Below are 24,724 nucleotides of genomic sequence, written 5' to 3' on the forward strand. Positions count from 1 at the left end.
AACAAATACCGTATGCTAACACATATATATGGAATCTAAGAAAAAAAATGTCATGAAGAGATTAGTGGTAGGACGGGAATAAAACACAGACCTACTAGAGCATGGACTTGAGGATATGGGGAGGGGGAAGGGTAAGCTGTGACGAAGTGAGAGAGTGGCAGGGACATATATACACTACCAAATGTAAATTAGATAGCTAGTGGGAAGCTGCCACATAGCACAGGGAGATCACCTCTGTGCTTTGTGACCACCGAGAGGGGTGGGATAGGGAGGGTGGGAGGGAGGGAGATGCAAGAGGGAAGAGATATGGGAACATATGTATATGTATAACTGATTCACTTTGTTGTAAAGGAGAAACTAACACACTATTGTAAAACAGTTATACTCCAATAAAGATGTTAAAAAAAAATAAAAATAAAAATAAAAGTAAAAAGATTAAAAAAAAAAAAAAAAAAGCCCTTAGCACCATTCCTAGCATTTGGTAAATCCTCAGTACACAGGAGCTTTTACTGACCATAGACTGGACATATATAGGCTACTAGTGAGAAAGTCCCTACACTTGAATAAGCCTTAATGAATCTGCCATGACCGCATTGCTAGGCCGATTTTATGTTTTTGCTGGGCTGCCACACGGTTAAAGGCATATTAAAATATGTATTAAAGATATAACACTAACATGTTTTTAGAACATATTAATACCTGTCTTTAAAAACATGTTGCTTTCTTTCTCGTCCTCTCTCAACAAATGTACATGTATATACACACTCTACTCTCCCTATATATGCACAAGATACGTTAGCATTATCTAGAAATGGATACACATACACTAAGCTATCAAGTTTATATGTACTTAAAGGCACATGAGTTTTAACTAGGTATATCTCTCTATAATGTACTATATGTCTATATGTAGATCTATATATTCTATCACCCATCATGAATTTTTCTGGCTCCTATAGGAAATGGCCCATGTATTTTAATGACCAATGCAAGGACAAAAGATTTTGCATATTTAAACTGTATCAGTACATAGTCTATGAATAACAATGACATAACTTAAAATATAGCCTTTGACATTTATGTAATGCCTTCATTATTTCTGAACAAAAACTGATCTACACATTCATTTTGTAGAAATAAGTTTTATAAATGTGATGAATGAGATTTTTTTCCCCTTAGTCCTTAAAATGACAATGTAAGGAAATGGGATTTCTTTTGCCTGGAGATGAAACTACCCAAGGGGTATAATATTTCCAGAGTGGATATTATAGAAGTGGTGGGAAGCTGCTGTATCTCATTTCCAATGAGGCCATGAGAAACTGATTGTAGCAGGAAGTTGCAGTTTAAGCTTTAAAATGACTTTTCTGTGAGGTAGCATAGAAGGAATTTATGTATTCTCTCTTTTTTTCATGTTTTGAAAAAAAACCATGAAAAATTAATTAATTAACTGAGGTTAATTAACCTCAGTTATCTGAGATTAATTGTTAGTCTATTCTACAGCCCATTCTAAGAAGAAATGTCTCCTTCCTTCTCTCAGTAATCTCTGTTGAGGTGGTGGGTGCATCTAGGTGGCTAGTTTTACATCACCATGACCCTGGTACTATTTTCCTTTCCTCCAGGAACACCAACTGATTGGACCAGAGATGGGAATTGTAACCAAGGAAAACCAATCAGAAAGCTGGTCTGAGACATCATGTGGCCTGACATTAAAATATGGGCTGAACCTATCCTATTTACTTTCTCAGATTACTAGAATATTTGCAAATGAAGCAACAAGGGATAAATCTCCAAAATATACAAACAGCTCATACAACTCAATATCAAAAAAAAAAAAAAAGCAAAACATAGGCAGAAGATCTAAATAGACATTTCTCAAAAGAAGACATACAGATGGCCAAAAGTCACATGAAAAATGCTCAATATTGCTATTTATTAGAGAAATACTAATCAAAAGTACAATGAGGTATCACCTCACACCAGTCAGAATGGCCATCATCAAAAAGTCTACAAACCATAAATGCTGGAGAGGGTGTGGAGAAAAGGGACCCCTCCTACACTGTTGGTGGGAATCTAAATTGGTACCGCCACTATGGAGAACAGTATAGAGTTTCCTTAAAAAACTAAAAATAGAACACCATTATGATCCAGCAATCCCACTCCTGGGTATATATCCAGAGAAAACCATAATTCGAAAAGATGCATGCACCCCAATGTTCATTGCAGCACTATTTACAATAGCCAAGACATAGAATCAGCCTAAATGTCCATAAACAGAGGAATGGGTAAAGAAGATGTGGTACATATATACAATGGAATATTCCTCGGCCATAAAAAGAATGAAATAATGCCATTTGCAGCAACATGGATGGACCTAGAGATTATCATACTAAGTGAAGTCAGACAGAGAAATATAAATATCATATGATATCACTTGTGTAATCTCAAAAAATGATACAAATGAACATATTTACAAAACAGAAACAGACACACAGACTTCAAAAACTAATTTATGGTTACCAGAGGGGAGAGGTGGGGGGGGGGAGGGATAAATTAGGAGTTTGGGATTAACATATACACACTACTATATATAAAACAGATAATCAAAAAGGACCTACTGTACAGCACAGGGAACTCTACTCAATATTCTGTAATAACCTATATGGGAAAAGAATCTGAAAAAGAATTGATATATGTATATGTATAACTGAATCACTTTGCTGTACACCTAAAACTAACACAACATTGTAAATCAACTATACTCCAATGTAAAATAAAAATAAAGAAAAGAAAATAGTAGAAAATATGCATTTTAACAATGGCAGCTGAAATTGAAAAGAAGCCATTAAATAGAAGAGAGTTGTGACCAGCCATCACTTAAAACAATAAAAAATAAAAAGCAGATGATGAGGAAGCAGACAAAATTATGGCTACAGAAAGGAGACTGAATAGATGCAGGAGAGAGAAAGCTAATAAGAGTGTTCACGTGACTAATTAGAGAGCTTCCTAATTCACGATGGTTTTCCAGACTATGTGTCAAGCACCCTATCCCTTTTCTTCTGAAGGAACTTGAGTTCTGTATCAATTGGGTGACTTTGGCCACAAGAAATAGAAAACCCAGCTGAAAGTGAGTTAAACTAGGGGCTATTTATTATCTCACATTACACGACATCTGGAGACCAGGATGATTTTAGGGATGGTTCTGTGATGTCATCAGAGACACAGTTCATTCTGTCTTTGCTATTTGCTAAACTCAACATCTTGGCTTTTGGCTAAGGCTTGTTCCATCATGCATGCCAGATACCTTTAACAGCATCATTTATCAACCTTATTTTCTCAGAGATATAGTCCCCAGACCCTCCTAACCTGCATCAGTGTGGACTGATTTCTCCCTAGGTTTCCTGCTCAGCTGCCTTCCTGAGGTCCCTGTCTCCACCATTATCCTGGAGTTCCCTGGGTCTGTCTGTTGTGTTGAATGCCCTCCTTCTCAGATTTCTTGTCTTTAATTTTCTTGCTTTATTCCCTTGGTGGAATAAATCCTCTAGTAGCTTTCTGAGACAGGGTACATGGGAAATATATTTTTTGAGACCTTGAACAGTTGAAAATATCGTTATTGTATCCTAATGTTTGATTGATAGTTTGGCTGGGTATAGATTATAGTTTGGAAGTAATTTTCACTGGGAGCTTTGAAGGCTCTACAGCCTCCCAGCTTCCCATGTTACTGTAGAGGAGTCCAATGTCTTTTTTTTCTTTTTTTTTTTTTTGGTACACGGGTCTCTCACTGATGTGGCCTCTCCAGTTGCGGAGCACAGGCTCCGGATGCGCAGGCTCAGCGGCCATGGCTCACAGGCCTAGCTGCTCCACGGCATGTGGGATCTTCCTGGACCAGGGCATGTCCCCTGCATCGGCAGGTGGACTCTCAACCACTGCACCACCAGGGAAGCCCCTCCAATGTCATTTTGATTCTTGTTCTTTAATATGTATTATGATATTCCTCCACCTCTATAATAGACTCTCTTTGTCCTCAGTGTTTTGAAATTTCATGATGATGCGTCTTAATGCCTTAGTGTGGACCTATTTTTATTCTTTGGCACCTAGTAGGACCCTTCAATCTGGAAACTTACAACCTCCAGTACTGGAATTTTTAACAAATTATTCTTTCATTTTATCTTCCCCTATTGTTTTTCTTTTTCTTTTCTAGAATTCTATTATTTGGGTGTTGTACATTTTTTCCTCTACTATTGCCCCCCTCATCCACCTTATTTCACCTTTTGCTCTATTTTTAGGAAGGTTTCCTCAGCTTTAACATCTAATCCTTTTATTGAAAAATTTTATCTCTCTTATTTTTAATTTTCAAGAGGTATTTTCTGTTCTTTGAATCTCTCCCTCATCTCTTTTGTAAACAAAGAAAAAAATAGCATCTTGTTCTTTCCTTGAAGTTTTTTTCTCCCTGTATCATAGCTGTCTCTTCCAAACTGTTTTTCCATATTTGTCTTGGACTCTGTTCTTCATGTTAGAGACTTCCTCTGATGATCCTTTACAGTCTAAGCTTACTTAAGAGTGGGCTACTAAAAAGGTAGTTGAAATCTTTTGCACATGACTGGGTCTTGTTAACTGCGAGCTTCAGTGCTATGTGATCTGGCTGGGAAGATTTACTGGAGGAATCCTTGATAACATGGTCTTTAATTTTTTTCTCTTGGCTAGAAAGATAACCCAGAGAAGAATCCTCCAGTCTCCTTCCTGGAGGTTTTAATCCTGGCTACCAGCATTTTGGGAACCCTGTTTGTGGAAGAGTCCTGAGGCTCTTAACAATGAGTATGTAGAATTTCACTTAGTCTCCTTGATACACCCCTATCCTCAACTTTGCTTGGTGTTCCTAAGCAAGAGGTCCTCTGTCCCCTCCTGGAAAATGACTCTTCAGTGTAGGGAGAGGTAATTTATAGATGCACAGAGGGGATTTGTAGATGTCGTTTTTTTTCTTTAACAGATTTTAAAAAATTCTTTTGTTTTCAGCCTGGTCTTTACTCCTGTGACCAGAATTTCCATTTCCTGATATTTTTGAGCCTTCTTGTGAAATTGATTTTTTTTCTCAGCTTTCTCCACTGATGGCTTAGAATTCAACTTTCTTAGGTCTGCAATAGGTTCTTACTTTAAAATTTTTAGCATTTATAATCTTGTTGGTCTTCTTTCTCCTATTTTCCTGTTCTTACAGATTTATCCTTTAAAGGAAATTTCTTTACTGTCTTTTTAGTGGGGCTTTGGAAGGAACAAGTGGTGAATACATGTATTCAATCTGCCAACTTTATTGTGAAGCCCATTGGACAGCTCTTCTTAAGACTGAAGACATTTTTCCCAGAAGCTTCCGCATTAGGCTTACTCTCCTTTTATTGGCCAGGATGGGGCTACCTGCTAATACATAAATCAGTCAGTGGCAAGGGAAATGATGTCACTTGGATTGGCTTATACAAACTGCAATTCATTCCTGGGGGGTGAGGAGGAGCCCCTTCCCTGGGCCCTTTCTATGGAGCATGAAAAACAAGAGTGCTATTCAAAATACTCAGCATCAGAAACAGCCTGGCACCAACCAATCAGAATGGAGACGCTGCCTAATCAGAGCAAATGAAACCCTATAAATACCCAAGTGGAATCTGATTCTGCCAACAGGGAAAAAGATGAGAAAGGATTTGGGTAGGTCCTCAAGCGTGGCTGCAAAAGCCTCTGTTCCTGGCACCTACAGCAGTTGTAGAAAAGAAAGTATTGATACAAAACTGCTTCGGAGAAAGGACCAAATCACCTCATAAGGATCATCCCAGGCTATAAATTGTCAACCCAGAGAGAATTGCTCCATTTAATAATTTTTCCTTAGAGCAAGCTACCAACCTGAACTGAACACCATTGCAGGGAGCCAGAATAAGTACAAATTACAGAGCTGAAGCAATTCCCAATTCTGGTAACACAGGAGGCTTTATGTACAAGGTTGCTCCAAGACTTTAAGAATGAACTTTGGGAGAAAGGTTCTGCCTCAAAGGTGTTTACAAGTAATTGGCTTTATCTCACTTGCCACCTCTTGATTGATGATGTCTGTCTAAAGGACTAGCCTGGGTAGAACTCTGGGACCTGACTGGGATCAGCTGGAAAGAGCGCTATGCTCATTTAGCGATGTGAGTGTGGGTATTGGTATAAGGAGTGGGGGCACATGGCTGTGCATTTTCTCTCTTCTTTCAGACCACTCCCATGTGAGCCAAGGCTCCGTGGAATCACCCAAGCTGGAGACTTCCAGGTTGCAAACTGTACCTAAGACAAGGAGATGACCCTTCTTCTTGGATGACATTCTCACTCAAGGAAGGGGTGTATCCTGGAGGAAAAGATCTTAGGGGTTTTGCTCTCATCAGGGTCAAAGGAGAAGGAAGTTTTGTTGAGCTTCATCTTTTTTTTTTTTTTTTTTTTTTTTTTTTTTTTGTGGCCTCTCCCGTTGCGGAGCACAGGCTCTGGACGCACAGGCTCAGCGACCATGGCTCACGGGCCCAGCCGCTCTGCGGCATGTAGGGATCTTCCCAGACCGGGGCACGAACCCGTGTCCCCTGCATCGGCAGGTGGACTCTCAACCACTGAGCCACCAGGGGAAGCCCTTGAGCTTCATCTTGAGAAGAAAGCTAGAAGACAGAGGTTCAAGGGAGTTTCAGTTACTCTGAAATGAAACATGGATGAAGAAGTGTAAAATGTCTCCAGAGCTCTGTGACTAACAATGCCAAATTGACTATATTTATTTCCTGGAGATGATTAGCAGTCAAACAACTTGTGTGTTTGGGGTCATCAGATAAGATTGTGAGTAGGGAGAGCAACTAGCCCTGGAGCAACATAATTCCAAGGATGGAGTGGGTGGTGGCAGTTATCACAGGAGAGGAAATTGGTTGACTCTCTGGCCCCTCTGGTAAAGAGAACGTGAAGAAAGGCTGAGAGGGAGCTTTGGGCTGAGTAATAGAAAGGCCCTCATGGAGGTTCCAAATATAGTGCCTTGTACTATTCAATGCACTTCCTCACTGCTATCTCATGTAACTCTCTGACTACTCTTTGGGTGAGGTACAGTTGATATTTTTAGCTCTGTTTTCCTAATAAGCAAATTAATTTTCAAAGAAGATAAAGTCACCCAAAGTACACAGCTCAATAGAATTTGGTCCAAGACTAGAAACAAGTTCCCCCTACAGCTCAGGAGTATCTCACTATGTTGTAATGCCACTGGAATCTAAAACAGCACTTCCTAATCTGGAGGATGTCTAGGAGTATATTAGGTGAAGGCGGGAGTGTAAGGAAGAGTGCTTCAAGCTGAAGGAATAGTGCTTGCAAAGCCCTGAGGAAGGAGGAAGACGGTGCTTCCTGAGAACCAAAAGCAAGGCTAGAGCAAGGAAAGCAACATGGACACTGGTGTGAGGTGAGGCTAAATATGTAGCAGGGGATGGATCAGGAAGGGCACTGAGGGCTAGTTTCCAGTTCTTCAGCTGGATCTGCCTACCTGCGTCAGCAGATTCTCTCCTAAATAGCATCAGCACTATCTCTTCCTAGGACTTTTGTTACAGCAAATGGTACCAACTTTGAGCCACTGGTGGCAGAGTCGGGGAAGGGTGTGGGATTACTGTAAATACATAAACCCATTTGCACACCAAACCTAGTCTGAATAAATAACATGTTCTGCACTTTTACGCACTACTATTTTTCAAATGAATAAAGATGTTGAAATGAATAAAACTCAAATTCATTTCAAGGACTCCTGAATTCTTAGGCGCTTTGGGCTAGTGTGTATATAAACCCTAAGTCTCTGGCCTCATCAACCTGTAACAACAGATACAGTTGCAACTCCTTTTGCTCTACAAATTGTTATGGCTTGAAAATTGCCCCACTCAAAATATCATCCGCCTATTTCTGAGTGTTTGCGTGGGAACGGAATAGGTCTCTTGGGCTTCTCATCTTGTCTCTACACTGTCTTCCCTGCTCTGCTTCCCTCTTGGTTCACTGCAATTCTGAGCCCATCTGTGTTCATTCCCACCTTCCATGACCCCACCGCTACCTTGATGCCTTGACATCACTCAGTCTCCCCTGCTATCTTTGCTCATCCCCACTGGTCATGTCAGCATAGCTACTGTTGGGTGCAAAGGCTCAAGTAGTTTGCCCTCTGCTTGTATGTGAAGTCTGGCATAACCTGCTGAGGTTGGAGGGTGCTCCTGGGGTGGACCTCCCCTCCAGCTATCATCGTCTGCACCTCTGCACCTACAGCTGCAGCTGATGTAACTAGCGCCAGCACAGATGCTCATGGAAAGCAAAGACTTGTGCTTCCTCTTCTCTCCCAGCCTCCCTTGTACCAGGGCAGCTTACTCTCAGCAGTGAAACTTCTCTGAGTGTCTCCACGTGTAGTATTCCAGTCCAGCTGGCCCCACAGAAAGATAGGAAGCTTTTGGTTGCTATAGTCCAGGCAACAGCAAACTATGACTCAGGGGCCAAATCCATTGTCTGTCTGTTTTTGTAAATAAAACTGTGCTGGAATACAGCCACATTCCTTTATTTACATATTGTTTATAACTGCTTTCACACTGCAGTGGCAAAATGGAACGGTTGTGACAGAGGCAGTATGGCCTGCAAAGCCAAACATATTTATGATCTGAATCTTTACAGAAGAAATTTGTCAACTCTTTATCTAGTCATTAGGTCTGCCATATTTTCTGCCTGGAGAGTAACTTCTGCCCAGTGGAACCATCATTCCCTTCAGTGGAAAATGATATTCTTCCTTGCTAAGGTATGGTCTTGTCTCATGAACTCCACCTAACAACCACACTCTGGAAATATAGGGATAATTTTTCTTAAAGCTGTGCTTTCCAATCTTATCTATGGCAACCGTTATTTGTACTTTTTGCATGAATCAGCAATAGTATTAACGCAATCATGTTAATAGATTTGCTACCTATCATCTGTCTTACTGTCTATCCATCGATATATCATATATCTACATAAACATAATTTGAATTACATATACATATCTGCATAACACATTTTCATACAAAAATGTGACTGTAACTTTATTCACTGAACACTAAATGAGAGATATTATTATTTCAAATGGTTACATTATTAATTTATTTAACCTTATTTATTGTATATTTAGGTAGATCACAATTTTAACCTTCTCTGTGCAAACTTACACTCTCTCCAGAAAGACTTCATTTTTGCTCCAGCAAAAGTCCCTTGGAAAGCTCCCACTGACCCATCTATGATCATGTGACCATTAATGGAGCAGAAGTACTATGTATAGGGAATAGCATATTCTAATTGACCACGCTGGGGTCAAAGGCCAACATTGGAGTTTGAGTGTGGAGTCAGCCCCACACACTACGAACCAAAAAAGAGAGGTCCCTCAGACAAGATAAGTCCTCTGTAGGCAGATACAAATGTATTTTTTTCTGAGGCATATAAAGAGTTAGATCTGAAGATACCAGGGCTTTGGCAGCACTTTTCTCTCTCAGCTTAGGCTTCTAACTATGTTATAGAACTACAGTCACTGTACCAAACCAACTGTAATGGGAGGATACATTTCCAGCCACACCTGTTACTCTGTAGTTGTAGGAAAATGAAATATTCAATCAACAAATAGTTACTGACCATTTTCAAGAAACCAGGCTGAGTGTTAAGGATGGAATGGGGAAGAAGACTAGTTCTTACTCTTCTGGAACTTGAAGTGTCTTAGAGGAGCTAGACTGAGAGAATTACAGCATGGCAGAATGATGTGATAGAGAAAATATGTGATGCTCTGGGAGCATGCTGCTAAGGTGCTTAACTGACTCTGATTTATGCAGAAGTAATATTTTGACTTACATTAAAAAAGATGAGGCATACCCAGATGAAGAAACAGGAAAAGTGTTCCATGGAGGGGAAACAGCACTTTGCAAAGGTCTGGAGGAGAGAAAAAGTTTAGAGAACTGCTCATTATTTTGTATGCTTGGACCACAGAATATTAAGGGGCATGTGGTGAGAAACAGGACTGGAGAAATAATGGGGACCAATTCATGAAAAGACTTGTTAAGTCATGTTAAGGATTCAGAGTTTATCCTGAGAGAAACAGGGTTATAGGGAATGGTTTTACAATGGAAGGTGGGTGATATGATCAGATTTATACTTTTTAAAGTGTTACTCTAGTTGCAGTGACAAGAGTGAAATCAGGGTGAGAAAGAAAAACTGGAGGCAAAGAGATCAGGTAAGAGGCTATTCCAGTAATTAGGGCAAGAGGTGATGGTGGCCTGAACTGAAGCAGCAACAGTGACAATGAAGAGAGGTCACTGATTTGAGAACTACTGAGAAGGTAGTTTATCAGGTGTTTTAATGCCTCTTCTCTGAGATCTAGCCCTCAAGCTCTGGGTACCATATTTTTGATAAAGGATCTTCTGCCATGTTTCTGGAGTCTCCCTATTCCTGGGACTTTTTCTGAGTCTTCTCCTAACTGTCATCTGAACACTAGAGTACTGTTCTCCTACTTTTGCCTGATTGCTAGAGCCGTGCTACCTCTTGATGACCTTCTACAAAGGATCCATATATGGAAGACACTACTTATTTGGATTTGCATTGTCTTCTGATATCATGGACTGAAATCTCTGTGTGATTTCATGACTTCTCTCTCAGGCTGAGCTTTTTGCTAGCAGTTGTGTATTTCAGGGAATGAATCTAGTTCCAAATCCTTCTTTTCAGTTTTCATGGTTATTCTGTCAGAACTTAAGATGTGCTGAGCCAATTCTAAGATACAACAAAGATAAAGAAAGGTAGGTGGTGTCCTGTGGCTTCAGGATATTAAAAATGCCAATTCTGTGCTTTTTATTCACTTATCTCAACTGTTTGAGAATTTTTTTGATGGAATGAGAAGTGATAACTCTCTGCTGCTCTCCCCTTTAGAGTTCTTTTTCTTTTCATTCTATATTCCTATATACTGATGACTCCAAAATTTATAGTTTCTGTCCTGAAATCCACCAGGTATTCACTGCCCACTGAATTCCTCCAGCTGGATGTCCCTCAAACACTTAAAGTCCAATCTATTTAAAAATTGAACCATTTGCCTTATTGCTTCTTTCCCTTCTCTTTCTCCCATATTCTTTTTGCTGATGACTGGTCTCATCAATCATCCCCATCAAACAAGCAAAAGACGTGAGAGTCATCCTGGAGATATAAAATCTTCCTGTATCCTTACTCTACAGTCTATCAGGATTCTGTCTCTTAAATACATTTTAAAAATTCCTTATCTCCTTTACATTCTTACTTCCTTAGTTTAGTCTTTTTATGTCTCACAATGACTAGTCATTTACTGGCTTCTCCCTTTGCTTCTAGTCTGGTTATAACTCAATCCTTTAAGAAAAGAACCAAATGACCATCATCTTCCTATCCTCTGGTAGGAACTGATGTGAGATGAGCATATGGAGGTTGCCTGTTGAATATACATTCACCTCTGTATAAAGAGGACAGTCAGGGCCACATGTGTCTCTTCCTTCCAATACTCCCTTTGAAGTAAGGTCTTCTCTTATCTATATTTTCCTTCTGGGTTTTAGAAAATTCCTCCTGTGCTATGGGAGACCTCATATGAGGTTTCTATTAAGACTTTGAGAAAATTTGAAGCTCTTTTTATTTTTATTATTTATTTATTTATATTATTTTTTGCTGTGTTGGGTCTTCGTTGCTGTGCACGGGCTTTCTCTAGTTGCGGTGAGGGGGTGCTACTCTTTGTCGTGGTGCTCAGGCTTCTCAATGCAGTGGCTTCTCTTGTTGCAGAGCACAGGCTCTAGGCATGCGTGCTTCAGTAGTTGCAGCATGCAGGCCCTAGAGCATGTGGACTTCAGTAGTTGAAGTGCATGGGCTCATTGGTTGTGGCGCGGGGCTCTAGGGTGCAAGGCCTTCAGTAGTTGTGGCATGTGCGCTCAGTAGTTGTGGCTTGTGGGCTCTAGAACACAAGCTCAGTAGTTGTGGCGCACAGGCTTAGTTGCTCCACAGCATGTGGGATCTTCCCGGATAAAGGATCGAACCTGTGTTCCCTGCATTGGCAGGTGGATTCTTAACCACTGTGTCACCAGGGAAGCCCTGAAGCTCTTTTTAAATAAATAAAAAGTTTAGCTTTTTCACAGGCACTGCTATGGCTTACTTTGGGGGGTGGGAAGGCCTTCTGCTGGGGTGAGAATACAAGTCAGGCTCCTGAATTTTCATAGCGGAATGTCAGCCTTGCCACCTGACAGTCTAAAACATATGCCTAAAGCATATGGATCTCTTTTCAATCAACGCAATGTCTCCACTTCCTCTAAAGAGCTCAATCTTGGCCTGACTGCTATTCAGCCCTGTCAAAAAGCTTAACTGAGAAGAGTGATATTTGAGAGATATTTGGAGCTAACCATTCAGTCTCTACGTTTTAACCTTAAACCAAGTTAAAAATTTGTTTGGACTACAGCTCTAATTCCATTAGAAATGTCTTCACTGGATAACATTTAAGTAATATGCTATCTGGTTTTATGCAAGAATGGTAAATACATGTCTACTATGAACAACCAACTCTAAAGTATTTTCCCATTACTTTACTAAATGTATCATCAAGAAAAAAATGTTTCTAAAGAAGTGGAATACTTTTTATATTGGGTAATGAGAGCTATATTGGTTCTGTTCAAGACAAAGTTTTGATATTCGAGCCACCCCCTTCTTCTGGGAGTAACAGTTATAAAACAATAATAATAAAAGAGAAAATGTAAAGGACAGTAACACTGTAAAGAACAAAACAAATATTTCCGTGGATCAGAAAGAGAACAGAAATGCAAAGCAATAAGTGAGGCTGTTACTGAGGGTATGCTGGACTCTGGCACCGTAAAAAGGTAGAGGCAACTAGAGTTCAGCCATGGGGTGACAGGGTATTAATGCGTCAAGCAAGTGGGGATCAGATCTGGGATCACTCTTTAAAGTTAGGGTATGGGATGGGGTACCATTCCATGAAAGGAAGCTTAAAAAAAAACACCATTTGCCTACCACCACCTGAACATCCAGAAAAGTAAGACACAGACACAGTTTTGAAGCCAGGATGTTAGCCAAGAAGACTTCTGCCTCAGTGACTAGAGCTCTAATGTCACAATTCCTGCCACCTTAGCCCATACCTGTCCCATTAGCCTATCCCTATGGGGCAAGATATCTGATGTAACAGTGCCAGATCTAGCTCTAGCTTGGAGGCTTACCAGGGTTGGGTGGAGGTAAATGAAAAACCACCAGAAAGGAAAGGAAGGATAGAGGGTAGTTGGAGGAAGAAACCCCTAAATAATTGACAAAGCTTCCTCCTACTTAAGATAAACCTGAAAATCTAAATTCCATAATTCATGAAGAAAAAATGCTAAGAAAAGACAGCCGCCAAAATATTGATAATTTATAATCTATTAATAAATCATTCTTTTTCAGATGAAGTAAAAATAATTGAACAATCTGAAAAAAATTTTATGGTAAGATATTTATGGACTTTCACCAACAAGATAAAGAAAGGAAAACATCTATAATAAAGAATAAGAAACTATGGAACAAACATGCAGAAATGAAACAATAACAGGCAGATCTAGATACAGCCTATAAGAAATTCTGGAAATAAGATTGCATAATCTTTAGAGAGGACACAATCAAAGAGATAATTAGTAAGGCCAAAAAGTAGAACTGAGAAATCTGTGAAAAAAGCAGTTTGAAGAAATGGAGGATAGATTGAGGAGGTAAAACTTAGGTCTAGTAGAAGCTCCAAAAAAATTAGAATAAAGAGTGGAGAAGAATAGTTGAAGAGACACTGGCTAAGCATTTTGTGTTGAAGACACAAATCCTCAGATTAAAAACATAATCCATGTTCTAAGAAGGATACATAAAAATAAATGCATGCTTAGATGTGTCATAATGAAATTAAAAATGCGTAAAATATATTAAAATCTATTAGAGAGAAAAATCATATTCTTAAAGGAATGACCATTAGGCAGGCAGCTGACTTCCCACTGGCAACTACAGATACTAGGTGACAATGGAGCAATATTTACAAATTGCTGAGGGAAAAATCACTCTCAGTTTAGAATTTTATTCCTGGCTAAACAACCTGAGAGTAAAATATTAACATCAGTTCTGGGACCTAAACACAATAAGGCTTTCCTGCACAAACCTAGGTCAATTAATCTTTGACAAAGGAGGCAAGAATATACAATAGAGAAAAGACAATCTTTTCAGCAAGTGGTGTTAGGAAAGCTGGATAGCAGCATGTAAATCAATGAAATTAGAACACACCATCACAGCATACACAAAAGTAAACTCAAATTGGCTTAAAGACTTAAGTATAAGGTATGACACCATAAAACTCCTAGAAAAGGATATAGGCAAAACATTCTCTGACATAAATTGTGCCAATGTTTTCTTAGGTAAGTCTCCCAAGGCAATGGAAATAAAAGCAAAAATAAATAAATGGGACCTAATCAAACTTACAAGCTTTTGTACAGCAAAGGAAACAATAAACCAAATGAAAAGACAACCTATGGACTGGGAGAAAATATTTGCAAATGATACAACTGACAAGGGCTTAATTTCCAAAATATACAAACAGATCATAGAACTCCACAACAAAAAAACGACCCCCCCAAAAAATGGGCAGAAGACCTAAACAGACATTTCTCCAAAGAAGACATACGGATGGCCAACAGGCACATGAAAAGATGTTCAACATTGCTAATAATTAGAGAAATGCAAATCAAAACTACAATGAGGTATCACCTCACACCAGTTAGAATGGCCATCATCAAAAAATCTATAAACAATAAACGCTGGAGAGGGTGTGGAGAAAAGGGAACCCTCCTACACTGTTGGTGGGAATATAAATTGGTGCAGTCACTATGGACAACAGTATGGACGTTCCTCAGAAAACTAAAAATAGAGTTGCCATATGACCATGCAATCCCACTCCTGTGCATATATCTGGACAAAACTCTAATTCGAAAAGATACATGCTCTCCAATGCTTACTGCGGCAACATTTACAATAGCCAAGACATGGGAACAACCTAAATGTCCATTGACAGATGAATGGATAAAGAAAATGTGGTACATATATACAATGGAATACTACTCAACCATAAAAAAATGAAATAATGCCATTTGCAGCAATATGGATGCAACTAGAGATTATCATATTAAATAAGTTAGAAAGAGAAAGACAAATATATGATATCACTTACATGTGGAGTCTAAAATATGACGCAAATGAACTTATCTACAAAACAGAAACAGACTCACAGACATAGAGAACAGATGTGCATATATCTGGACAAAACTCTAATTCGAAAAGATACATGCTCTCCAATGCTTACTGCGGCAACATTTACAATAGCCAAGACATGGGAACAACCTAAATGTCCATTGACAGATGAATGGATAAAGAAAATGTGGTACATATATACAATGGAATACTACTCAACCATAAAAAAATGAAATAATGCCATTTGCAGCAATATGGATGCAACTAGAGATTATCATATTAAATAAGTTAGAAAGAGAAAGACAAATATATGATATCACTTACATGTGGAGTCTAAAATATGACGCAAATGAACTTATCTACAAAACAGAAACAGACTCACAGACATAGAGAACAGACTTGTGGTTACCAAGTGGGAGGCAGGGCGGGTGAGGGATAGAGTGGGAGTTTGGGGTTAGCAGATGGAAACTATTACATAGAGAATGATAAACAATAAGGTCCCACTGTATAGCACAGGGAACTATATTCAATATCCTGTGATAAACCATAATGGAAAATATAAAAAAAGAATGTATGTATACGTATAACCGAGTCACTTTGCTGTAAAGTAGAAATTAACACAACATTGTAAATCAACTATACTTCAATAAAATAAAGTTTTTTAAAAGTAAAACTTTCCTGGAAAGAAGAAAAGTTTTTTCTCAGTATGTCTTCTCACAGCATCATTCCCTTGGACACATGCTGTGTTAAGATAAATGTGGTATGCTACATGTTAAGAGACAATAATCTGCCTTATTTACTGTGAAATTCTTGATTGGTGGGAGTCCATCTGGACTGAGGTTGCTGTAAGTGGGTATACAAGCCTTGGGCCTGTGTGACAGGAACAATATAAGATTGATGAGAAACCAAGGAACTGGCTTCTCTGTGCCAAGTTAAACCAAACACATGTTGAAGTTATCCCTATTTGTTGCACACATCCTGTTTAGGTAAGGGGAGAAGCAAGAAGCTGTGTATATATATATATATATATATAGCTTCAGGGTCTACCCAGTGGGAAGAATACTGTTTTTTCTGACTTATCCTATAAATCTAAATAAATGTAATAATATATTCAATCTTACTGTGTTGTGTGAGTTTGATTGCCAATCCTAACTTGTGATCACTGACAGTGGTGATTTACTCTCATTAAAGAGAATAAAAAATATTTTTCTACATACAAAGATAAAGAGAATTTTCCACTCACAAGCCATCATTGAAAGAACTATGAAGGATATAATTTAGCAAGAAGAAAATTGAACTCAGAGGAAGACTGTGATGCAAGATACAAAAGCAAGCAGAGAAACTGAAAAGAGTAAGTGGAGAAGTATCCAAAAAAGTGAAATTAAATCTCTAAACAACAGTAATAGAAAACGAAGTGGAGGGACTTCCCTGGTGGCCCAGTGGGTAAGACTCTGCACTCCCAGTGCAGGGGACCTAGGATCGATCCCTGGTCGGGGAACTAGATCCCTCATGCATGCCACAACTAAGAGTCTGCAGGCTGCAACTAAGAGTCCGCATGCCACAACTGAAGATACTGCATGGCACAGCTAAGACCTGGCGCAGCCTAAATAAATAAGTAAATATTTGAAAAAGAAAGAAAGAAAACGAAGTGGAGTCTTCACTGGACACTTAATGTTTTAATATTTCTGTCCTGTTTGAGAGGAGTATAGAGATACCCATGCTGAATGACTTCACACTCTTCTTGAAACACAAACTATCTTTTTTTAAAATTTAAGAACAACCATTAAGGGGATAGAAATACTCTCTACAACTTTGAAATTCATTGAGAAAAAGAGAATATAGAAAATTTTGGTAGTTCATCAGAAGTTAGGAAAGCAGATAAATAGAAGCAAAATGAAAGGGTTAGAGTTAGGTAACCAGTGCATTTCGCTTTTTGCCATGGCTGTCAGGAAGCCCAGATAAATTTTTTTCTCAACTATTTCATCCTGTGTTCCTAATATGGTTTGTCTTCCCTTTTCATAAGATAATTTTTAATCTTTATTACCTTCACTTTAAATATCTATATATTCAAGTTAATTTTCTTTTTGTATTAAAATCATGGAATTTTAGATCTGGAAAAGTTCTTAGAGAATTTCTAGTCCAGGGATAAAAAGCAAAGCAAATACACTACAATGATCTTATCTTGTGGGTAAGGCTGACATTACTAATTAAATACAGTGCTCCTTCTCACTAAGCCTAATCATGGTCTTAGAGTACTTCTTAAAACGTTTTCCTATTTCATTTTGTTGGCTCAAGAGATGAAACCTATCTACCAATCCAGATAGAGTCCAATTACGTCTTTGATAGAGGAAGAGACTGAGACATGGAAAGGTGAGGCAATTTGCCCAAAGTCACACAAAACCTGAGACAAGAACTAAGCCTACCAGCCCAGTGTTTCCTCTTCTATATCAGACTGAGTCAATAAATCCTAAAGATGTCCTCCAATCAAGGAAACATCTAGAACCCCTGAGAATACTGCTATTACTCTCCTGAAACCTTATTTTTAACTTTATTTTTTTTTGAATCAGTTGTAGTTTCCAGTTCTGGACATGACAGAGAAAACGCATTCCATTTTACTCCTCCCACTAATCACAAAAAATAAACCGTGGACAAAAATATGTAAGTCTGAAAAATGCGGAAGAGATAGTAGATTGCCTAGGGACCTCAGGACTCGGGGAATTTCCTGGAAGTGAATCCCCGGTGTTTTTTTCTTGCCTCTTATTTGTCTTGTCCTTGGAACTTGAGAAGCCTACAACTTGGAAACGGGTGTAGACTAAAGAAAAAAAAAAAAGCCCCAAATGCAGCCTGGGCTTTCCAGCCAAAGAGCTGGAAAAAGTTCTTTGTGAAAAGTATGGATGGCCTGGGAGTCAGAAACCTTTACCCATATCTGCCTGCTCTTAAGGTGCATACCGTGAACAAGTCATGCCCTTCTCCACCCTGATGGGCACTGCAGGGTAGAGTCCATGGGCAGGACCCTGTTGTCCAGACCCCTTGCAGTAAGGAGATGCTGGCCTTCCCCTGCAGAACTGTGGGTGGAATTCTGACTTGCACACCTCTATTAGTCTGCTCGGGCTGCCATAACAGAATACCACAGACTGGGTGGCGTAAGCAACAGAAATTTATTTTCTCACAGTTCTGGAGGCTAGAAGTCCAAGTTCGTGATGCCAGCAGGGCTGGTTTCTGGTGAGGTCTCTATTCCTGCCTTGCAGAAAGCTGCCTTCTCACTGAGTCTTCAGGAGACTTTTCTTCCATGCATGTGAAGAGAGAAATGTGTTTCTTCGTCCTCTTAAAAGGACACTAGTCCTATCGGATTAAGGCCCCACCTTTACAACATCACTCAACCTTTGTTACCTCCTTCAAGGCCCTATCTCCAAATACAATCACTGGGGGTTAGGGGTTCAAGAGATGGGTTGTGGGGAGGCATGACTGTTATGTCAGTCCATAACAAACGCTGGTCTTCAGTAATGAGGAGGTGCTCCTCTCTGGTGGACCCTGTGCATGGAACCCGCACCTCCATTCCTGCCTTGCACTAACGAGGAAACAAAATTGATGTTTCCTTTTATCAAAAATAAAATTTTTTTTTGTAAGATACCTGCTAAAAAGGATGAAAAAGCAAGCCACAGACTGAGAGAAAATATTTTCCAATCATTTATCTGATAATGAACTTGTATGCAGAATACAAAAAGAACTCTCTTAGCAGTAAGAAAACAAACAATCCAATTAGAATATGGGCAAAAAACTTTCATGGACACCTGTCTAAAGAGGACATACTGATGGTAAATAAACATACGAAAAAGTGTTCAACATCATAAGACTTCAGGGAAATGCAAATTAAAGCTATATGTGCTATTGATATTATTACACACATATTAGAATAACAAAAATAAATAATAGCAGTAGTGTCAAGTGGTGAGGAGGAGTGTAGAATGGTATAGCCCCTTTAGGAAAATATTGGCAGTTTCCTATCAAATTAAACATACACAATCATGTGACCCAGCAAATGAAAAGTTATATTCACACAAAAACCTGTACATAAACGTCCCCTGAAGCTTTCTCTGTAATAGTCAGAAACTGGAAACAACCCAAATGTCCCACAGCAGGTGAATGGATAAACAAACTGTGCTACATCTCATACTATGGAATAATACTCAGCAATTAAATGGAATTAACTATTGATACATGTAACAATTTAGATGAATTTCAAAGGAATTATGCTGAGTGAAAGAAGCCAATCTCAAAGGGTAACATATGGCATGTTTCCATTTATATAATATTCTTGAAAAGATAAAATCATAATGGTGAAACAGTTATTGCCAGGAGTTAGGTATGGGGATAGGATATGACTACTAAGGCATAACCCAAGGGATATAGATAGAACAGATCTATATGGTGATAGAACAGATCTTTATGGTGATAGAACAGATCTATATCCTTAATGTGTTGATGGTTACATCAATTATAGAACTACACACACACACACACACACACACACTCATGCAAAAACTGGTAAAATCCAAATAAGGTCTTTTCCTGAGAATAGTATTGTATCCAGGTCGATTTCTTGTTTTTGACAATGCACTATAGTTATATAAGGTATTATCAGTAGGGGAAACTGGGTGAGGGTACATGAGAATTCTCTGTACTGTTTCGAGAATATCTTGTGACTCTAAACCTATTTCAAAATAAGAAGCTATAATCTAAAAAATCAATTGTAGGGCTTCCCTGGTGGCGCAGTGGTTGAGAGTCCGCCTGCCGATGCAGGGGACGCGGGTTCGTGCCCCGGTCTGGGAAGATCCCACATGCCGCGGAGCGGCTGGGCCCGTGAGCCATGGCCACTGAGCCTGCGCGTCCGGAGCCTGTGCTCCGCCACGGGAGAGGCCACAACAGTGAGAGGCCCGCATACAGCAAAAAAAAAAAATCAATTGTAACAAATTTTTGAAAATATTCCGGTCTCAGTACTGGAAAACCACTGCTCTTATCTGCTACCCCACACTAGTAAATATCTATTGGGAAAGTGCCTATAGGCACATATAAGTAGGCACAAATAAGGGGCACTCCCAGCTCCTCAACATTCTTTTTGTCTCCTTAGACACTAGGAGAACAAAACACAAAAGAGGAAATGGTTACTTGAGACAATTATGGCATTTGAGGTGGTATGGTTTTAATAGATTTTATCCTAACTCTCAGGATAAATCCCACTTGCTTGTAAAGTTATCTCATACTGTATTATGAATTCTTCTTGCTAGGTTTTCACATCTATATTCATACAACACCTTATTCTAGGTGTTTTCCCCTCAATATTCTTTTGCTAAAATGCTATGCTTCAGAAAGCTCTTTCCTATCATTTTAGTCAGTTGAGAGCTAAACTGAAGGGAAAGCAACATGTCTAAAATAAGCTTTTGTAAAAGTTGGAATCGATATGCTTTTTACTATTTTTCTTACCCTAATATCTCATTAGTGTTATCACATTCCTGAGATACCTAAAATAGTTAAAGTAAAAAAAGCACAAGTATTGGGAGACCTTAGGAGACTGCATTGTGAAGCTCTCAAAAAATGTTAACTGGGAAATACATAAAACAACTCTATTTGTCAGGGCAAAGGTCATGGGAAATACATCTGTTTGCATTTGTAGAGTATACTGTCATAGCAAAAAGTAACGTGCAAGTTACATCATCTGCTAAGCATGTATATCACAAATTGCTTGAAAGCAATCACCATAATATTCTGGGTCCCACCAAAATGTTATGATTAAACAGCCACAACAAAGGCTGTGCCCAGAAGTTCCCGCTTTTGTTCTGAGCTGGGTTTATTTGAAGAAAATGGAATGTGATTGTAATAAGAAGCCTGGGTTGGCTCTGTCTCTTCAACTCATTAGGCTGCTGTAACATGCAAGAGACAGTAGGGAGGAGGGGGACAGGCTGGGCAAGGCTTGTAAGTTCCACACAACACCCTGGGGCTTGACAAGGGAAGAAGGTATGACAGGTACAGAGGAGATAGATGAAGTCCTCCATCAGATGACTCCCGAGGGGTTGGAGCCCTAGACTTCAGGGCAGAGGTCTCCGGGTGGGGGTGGGTTACACTCCATCATAGTCAGAAATTACAGTGATATATTGCTCAAGAGGAAAATCAGACAAGGCAATTACAGGAAAGAGCAGGAAGCCACCTCTGTCTTCCAATCAGATTTTCAATATTTAACCATCACTTCCTAAGTACAGTTGGGCTCAGTGAGTTATGCAGTATCCATAAGGCTGTCCAAGGAGATTAGCTCTTAATGGATTTTTGCATCACAAATGAATAGGGCTTTATATTCATCTCTCTTTCCTGTGGTTACTTCTGTCTAATTTTCATTTTTACCTGTGACTTTGGCTTTATTATAAATGTGAAAAATATGAACAATCCTCCTTTATGACCATGGTGCACAAGTGTCCAAACTGGTTGACCCTATATTAATTAAATACGCTTGTTTGGGTATTTTGTTCTCACTTGAATGCAGGGCTTCAAATAAGTACAAGTCATACGCAGTCAAATCCAAATGTGCTCTTTTCCTTGGAAGAATAAAAACTGGCACTGGCCTGCTAAGAGCTGAAGGTGACAGGTGGAAATGGGTGTAGCTGAGATGGAGCAAATAAAAAGTGGGAATACAAGCACATAGTAACAGGGAGTAGAATGGTGGTTACCGAGGGCTGGTGGGTGGGGACTTGGGGAAATGTTGGTCAAAGGGTACAAATTTGTTGTTAGACGATAAATCAGTTCTGGAGATCTAATGCACAGCATAGTAATTATAGCCAGCAATATTATATTATATACTTCGGAGTTGCTGAGAGACTAGACCTTAAATGTTCTCAACACCTAATGCTATGGTGGTAAAATGTGTAGTCATATTGCAACATAAGTGTATCACATCAACTCGTTGTACACCTTAAATTTACACAATGTTATATGTCAATTATATCTAAATTAAAATCATTGGTTATTTGACATTAAAAAAAGAAAAACAGTAAGAGCCTGGGGCATTTTTCAAAGCACTGGAGTCAGTGGTGGCTGGGAATTGGCTACTGTCCTGTGAGTGGTTTTGATGCTATAGGGAGGTCATTCCCATGGAGCACATTACTATCAGGCTGTAGGGGTGGGGCCGGCGAGCTTTTCTCCTGAGGAGGGAGAATGCTCACTTGTTAAGGGACTGCCTGCGCTTTGGCTTTTTCCAGGCACAATTTAAGTATTAGATTTCCAGATCATATTTGGCATTAAGGATGTCATAACAAACTCCATTTTCTAAGGCTTCTGTTCATTAAATATAATTCAAGGGAAGTAGTGGCTTATCTTGATCTGCACATATTCTCACGCCTTTATTTATCCTTTTCAGTTTTCTTTAGATATAATTGACCCGTAACATTGTATAATTTTAAGGTGTACAATGTGTTGATTTGGTAATTTATATATTGTAAAATGATTGCTGCTGTAATTTAGTGAAAATCTTTATCATATCACATAATTACCATTTCCTTTTTGTCGTGAGAACATTTAAGATCTACTCTCTTAGCAACTTTCAAGCCCACATATCAGTATTATTAAGTATAATCACCATGCTGTACATTAGATCCCTGGAACTTACTCATCTTATAACTGGAAGTTTGTACTTTTGACCAATATCTCCCCATTTCGCCAGCACCCAGCCCCTGGTAACCACCACTCCACTCTGAGTTTCTATGATTCTGGCTTTTTTAGATTCCACATATAAGTGATACCATACAGTATTTAGTATTTGCCTTTCTCTGTCTGACTTATTTCACTTAGCATAATGCCCTCCGAGTCCATCCATGGACACTTAGGTTGCTTCCATATCTTGGCAATTGTAAATAATGCTGCTAGGAACATTGGGGTGCATGTATTATTTCAAATTAGTGTTTTTGTTTTTTTCAGATATATACCCAGGAGTGGAATTGCTGGATCATAGGGTAATTCTATTTTTAGTTTTAGCATAATGCCCCTCAGTTGCACCCATATTGTCACAAATGGCAGTATCTCCTTCTTTCTCATGGCTAAATAGTATTCCACTGTACGTATATACACCACATCTCCTTTATCCATTCATCTGTTGATAGAAACTTAGTTTATTTCCATACTGTGAACAATGCTGCAAGAAACATGGCAGTTCATACCTTTATTAAGGCTGTGCCAAGGAAAAGGCAAGAACCCTATATAAGGAGCAGTCTCCTCCTTCTCTCCCTCCCTCCCTCCGCTGAACGTTTTGAGTGCCAGCAACATGGCCAATAGGTACTGTGCTAGAATCTGGGGAAAACACAGCTAACAAGATGCAGCCTCTGTCCAAGGGATGATTTTTATAATCTAGTGTGAAATACAGAAAAGTAAACAGGCAACTGCAACCCCATGTAATAAGTGGAACAACATATTATGAGGATAATGATAACAACAATAAGGATTTATATATATATTTTTAACATCTTTATTGGAGTATAGTTGCTTTACAATGTTGTGTTAGTTTCTGCTGTATAACAAAATGAATCAGCTACATGTATACATGTATCCCCATATCTCCTCCCTCTGCGTCTCCCTCCCATCCTCCCTATCCCATCCCTCTAGCTGGTCACAAAGCACCCAGCTGATCTCCCTGTGCTATGTGGCTGCTTCCCACTAGCTATCTATTTTACGTTTGGTAGTGTATATATGTCTATGCCACTCTCTCACTTCGTCCCAGCTTACCCTTCCCCCTCCCCTTGTCATCAAGTCCATTCTCTAGTAGGTCTGCATCTTTATTCCCATCTTCCCCTAGGTTCTTTATGAACGTTTTTTTTAATTCCATATATATGTGTTAGCATAAGGTATTTGTTTTTCTCTTTCTGACTTACTTCACTCTGTAGGACAGTCTCTAGGTCCATCCACCTCACTACAAATAACTCAGTTTGTTTCCTTTTTATGGATGAATAATATTCCATTGTAAATATGTGCCACATCTTCTTTATCGATTCATCTGCTGATGGACACTTAGGTTGCTTCCATGTCCTGGCTATTGTAAATAGAGCTGCAATGAACATTTTGGTACATGACTCTTTTTGAATTATGGTTTTCTCAGGGTATATGCCCAGTAGTGGGATTGCTGGGTCATATGGTAGTTCTATTTTTAGTTTTTTAAGAAACGTCCATACTGTTCTCCATAGTGGCTGTATCAATGTACATTCCCACCAACAGTGCAGGAGGGTTCCCTTTTCTCCACACCCTCTCCAGCATTTATTGTTTGTAGATTTTTTGATGATGGCCATTCTGACTGGTGTGAGATGATATCTCATTGTAGTTTTGATTTGTATTCCTCTAATGGTTAATGATGTTGAGCATTCTTTCATCTGTCTGTTGGCAATCTGTATATCTTCTTTGGAGAAATGTCTATTTAGGTCTTCTGCCCATTTTTGGATTG

At 39.1% G+C, this 24,724-nt stretch overlaps 1 protein-coding gene across 11 annotated transcripts in view; it reads right to left on the reverse strand.

Annotated features, from left to right (window-relative positions):
* BDNF (brain derived neurotrophic factor) overlaps nucleotides 1-24,724 on the reverse strand; it is a 179,875-nt gene that overhangs the window by 35,804 nt on the left and 119,347 nt on the right. For 6 of the 11 annotated variants that reach the window (XR_008619569.1, XM_055091438.1, XM_055091436.1 and 3 more), the window contains exon 3: nucleotides 9,856-9,933. The exons of 1 other annotated variant lie outside the window; for it this stretch is intronic. Coding sequence is in view for 8 of the 10 variants with exons in the window: in XM_055091438.1 (XP_054947413.1) it covers nucleotides 9,856-9,933 (78 nt within the window). In the remaining 2 variants the exon portion in view is untranslated. Of the gene's footprint in view, nucleotides 1-9,723; nucleotides 9,934-24,724 lie in introns of those variants that run through there. 4 more of the 11 variants (XM_028501135.2, XM_028501134.2, XM_028501150.2 and 1 more) reach the window with 4 other exon arrangements.

The sequence above is a fragment of the Physeter macrocephalus genome, chromosome 16 (assembly GCF_002837175.3).
Source record: "Physeter macrocephalus isolate SW-GA chromosome 16, ASM283717v5, whole genome shotgun sequence".
NCBI lineage: Eukaryota > Metazoa > Chordata > Mammalia > Artiodactyla > Physeteridae > Physeter > Physeter macrocephalus.